This window comes from Capsicum annuum, chromosome 2 (assembly GCF_002878395.1).
Source record: "Capsicum annuum cultivar UCD-10X-F1 chromosome 2, UCD10Xv1.1, whole genome shotgun sequence".
Classification (NCBI taxonomy): Eukaryota; Viridiplantae; Streptophyta; class Magnoliopsida; order Solanales; family Solanaceae; genus Capsicum; species Capsicum annuum.
In genome coordinates, this window is record NC_061112.1 from 133,155,079 (window position 1) to 133,158,713 (window position 3,635).

Here is a 3,635-nt window from a genome sequence, read left to right on the forward strand (position 1 = left end):
ACTATACTAAAAACATAATTTTATTATATGATTTGGCCAATTGGTTTACATATAAAACCTAATATTAAAAATATAAAACTAATAAGAGAGAAAATCTTTCCTCAACGAAAATATTAAAAGACTATATTGTGGATGTTATTTTGTGTTATGGTATGAGAATGAGTCTTATTTATAGATGTCTAAAACCTTTCCTCCAAGAAAGAGGTTGTCCAAAACCTTTTCTCCAAGAAAAAGATTAGCCAAATATTAAAAAGAATTATATTTTTCTTTCAAGAAAAGTAAAAGTAATTATTATAACTTTTATTTTTATTCTAGGAAAAAATAAAACTTAAATATAGCCTAACAAAACACAGATTAAAAGTAAAAGGAAACATAATTGGACTTGCCAGAAGAGGGCATGTTTTCGAAATAATGCTGCACGGGGTAGGTTATGAGGTGGTTAAAACTTTAGCGGGTCTGTTAGTCCTGCCCATCCCATGCTGCCTCGCCTCATTTACATCCCTAAAGCTCCCAGCTTTTTGGGTGAAACTGAGTTGAAGAAAGACCACGAAAACGTGTATAACTTTCTGAAAGTTTGTGAGCCCAGAATACACGTTACCCTTAATTACTCCCATACTTTTCAATGCTTTTAATTTATGTCTTTCTTATGTTGAACTTTCAACTTGACTTAATAGACTGAGTCAGTCTTCCACCAACGAACAGGTTGTCAACACTTCAAAAACTGAAAAATTGGAGCCATTTTTATTTATATAGTCTCAAAGACGTTAGTTGAGCTTTGGATTGGACAGATAGCTATGGGTTTCTTCAAATGTCTGATCATTATAATATTTCAATTTTACTACCTTTTCTACCTCAACATAGGACAGACTAATTTTACTTTTCAATCGCCCTGCTTAGGTAACGAGACAGAGTACTCTCCAAATGATGTATACGACACAAACCTTAAGACGGTTCTCTCCTCTCTTTCGCGTAACTTAGACAGTGACGGGTTCTATAATACTACCATAGGCCAAGGTCCAGACAAGATTAGCGTCATAGCGCAATGTAGAGGAGATGTCCAGTTACAAACATGCCGCGGCTGTATAAATAATGCTAGTCGCTTGATTTTAGAGAAATGCCCTTACAAGAAATCAGCCTTTGGCATTTATGATATGTGTCTGCTACGATATTCAAATGTGTCCTTCATAGGCACCATGTCAACCGACCCACGATTTACTTACTATTATAACAGAAATTTCTCGGACCCCCAGTTGTTTTATAACCAATATCTGACACCCTTGTTGACCAGGTTACGAACTCGAGCTTCAAGTGGTGGGAAGCGTAAGTTTGCTGGTGATGTTATTGAAGCCCCTGATTTTCAGAAAACACATGCACTTGTACAGTGCACAGCCGATTTATCAGCTCAAGGTTGCTACGATTGTTTGACCGCTGTCTATTCAAGTTTGCCTGGCTGTGACTGTTACGAAAAGTGGGGCAACTACCATTTGTTGCCCAGCTGCGTTGTTCGGTATGAACCTTACTCATTCTTCAACGAGTCGGTATTGGATGAAGCTCCGCCACCTGTGTCCCCGCCGCAGCCAGCCTCACTGCCACCGCCAGCCTCACTCACTTATATATATTTTAAATGCGTTAAACAATATATATATATATATACTATATATATAGTATATACTACATTAAAATTTAAAAGGTTAAAGTCATCGATAGACACTCAAACTTGTTGCCAAAATTCACTTAAACACCTTAACTAAAACTAAGGCATATTCCTATCAGGCCCCTAAACCCCCCACATTTTGTTCCAATTGGGCCTTTTTTGCCCTATCAGTAAAAAGCTCAAAGTGTGTTGCACACATGTGATGACATGGCAAAATGAGCTAATTGAAAGCTGACACGTGGCATTGTGGGTCCAATAATTATTAAAAATTAATTATAATTTTTTTTAAAAAAGTATATACAAATGGCATTGAGGAAATTATTAAAAAATAATTCTAAAATTATTTAAAAATAAAACTGATTATTTAAAAAAAATTATAAAAATTTTCTAAAAATGAAATAAATTATTAAAAAATTATTTTAAAAAACAATTAATTAATAAGAAAAATTATAATTTTTTTTTAAAAATGGCGAGGATATAAATTATGAAAAAATAATTATAAAATTATTTGAAAAATAAAAATAAAAAATTAATTATTTTAAAAAAATATAAATTTTTTAAAAAATGAAATAAATTATTAAAATATTATTTAAAAAATAAAAACTTAATTATTAAAAAAAATAAAATTTTTTAAAAATTGAAAATGAAAAATGGCATAGAGGATATAAATTATGAAAAAATAATTATAAAATTATTTTTTAAAAAATGATTATTTAAAAAAAAAATATTTTTTTAAAATGAAATAAATTATTAAAAAATTATTAAAAAAATTAAAAAATAATTATTAAAAAAATTATAAAACTATTTAAAAATGAAAATAAAAAATGGCATTGAGGATCCAAATTATTAAAAAATAATTATAAAATTATTTAAAAAATAAAAATAAATGCCTAATTATAATAAAGAAATTACAAAATTATTTAAAAAATAAAAAACTAATTTTTGAAAAAAAATTATAAAATTTTTATTAAATAAAACTCCCCCACCTACCCCCAGCCCCCAATGTATTGATTTATTAAAAAAAACAAAAGATTGGGACTCCCTAATGCTTTTTTGCTTAATTATAAAATTATTTAAAAAAATAAAAAACTAATTATTAAAAAGAAATTATAAAAAATATTAAAAAATAAAACTCCCCTACTTAACCCCAACCCCCCAGCGTATTGTTTTATTAAAAAAAAAAATTGGGACCCTCTAATGCTTTTTGTTTTATTAAAAAGGACCTTTAGTGTTTTAAAAAAAAAATTGTCATTCAAAAAATTTTGGGGCTCTCAATGCCACTTGCCATCTTTTTATTTGTAAATTATTAAAACAAATGCTCCTCACGCGCCTCCCACGATGGCATTGCACGCGCAGTACCACAAAGGTAAAAAAGGCCTAATTGGAATAAAATTTTGAGGGGGGGAGGGGGTAGGGGCCTGATAGGAACAGACCTTAGTTTAGGTGTGTAAGTGAATTTTGGCAACAAGTTTGAGTGTCTATCGATTCTTTTGACGAATTTAAAAAATATATACACAATTATACATATACACGCACCATTCAACAAATATGTACTATTTTAAAGTTTAAATAAAATATACTACAATATATATATATATATATATATATATATATATAGTTATATACTAATTTATAAAATATATACACATGTATACGTTAAATATACACGTCTATAGAAGATATATTCACATATATACGCTCCATTCAATGTATATGTACTACTTTAAATAAAATATACTACAATATATATATATATATATAGTTATATTCTAATTTATAAAACATATACACATGTATACGTCAAATATATACGTCTATAGAAGATATATACACATATATACGCACTATTCAATATATATGTACTACTTTAAATAAAATATACTACAATATATTCAATATATATGTACTACTTTAAACAAAATATACTACAATATACACACACTATATATATAGTTAAATACTAATTTATAAAACATATACA

The 3,635-nt window shown here is 28.3% G+C and overlaps 1 protein-coding gene across 1 annotated transcript; it reads left to right on the forward strand.

The window, feature by feature from the left end:
- Positions 1 to 382: 382 nt before the first annotated feature.
- On the forward strand, positions 383 to 1,598 carry LOC107859543 (cysteine-rich receptor-like protein kinase 44; the record flags this gene model as incomplete). The annotated part of the gene is given in 2 exon segments (XM_047407039.1): positions 383 to 810; positions 898 to 1,598. Coding segments are annotated over 2 exon segments (717 nt in total), but the record flags the coding sequence as incomplete, so codon positions are not given.
- Positions 1,599 to 3,635: the final 2,037 nt, after the last annotated feature.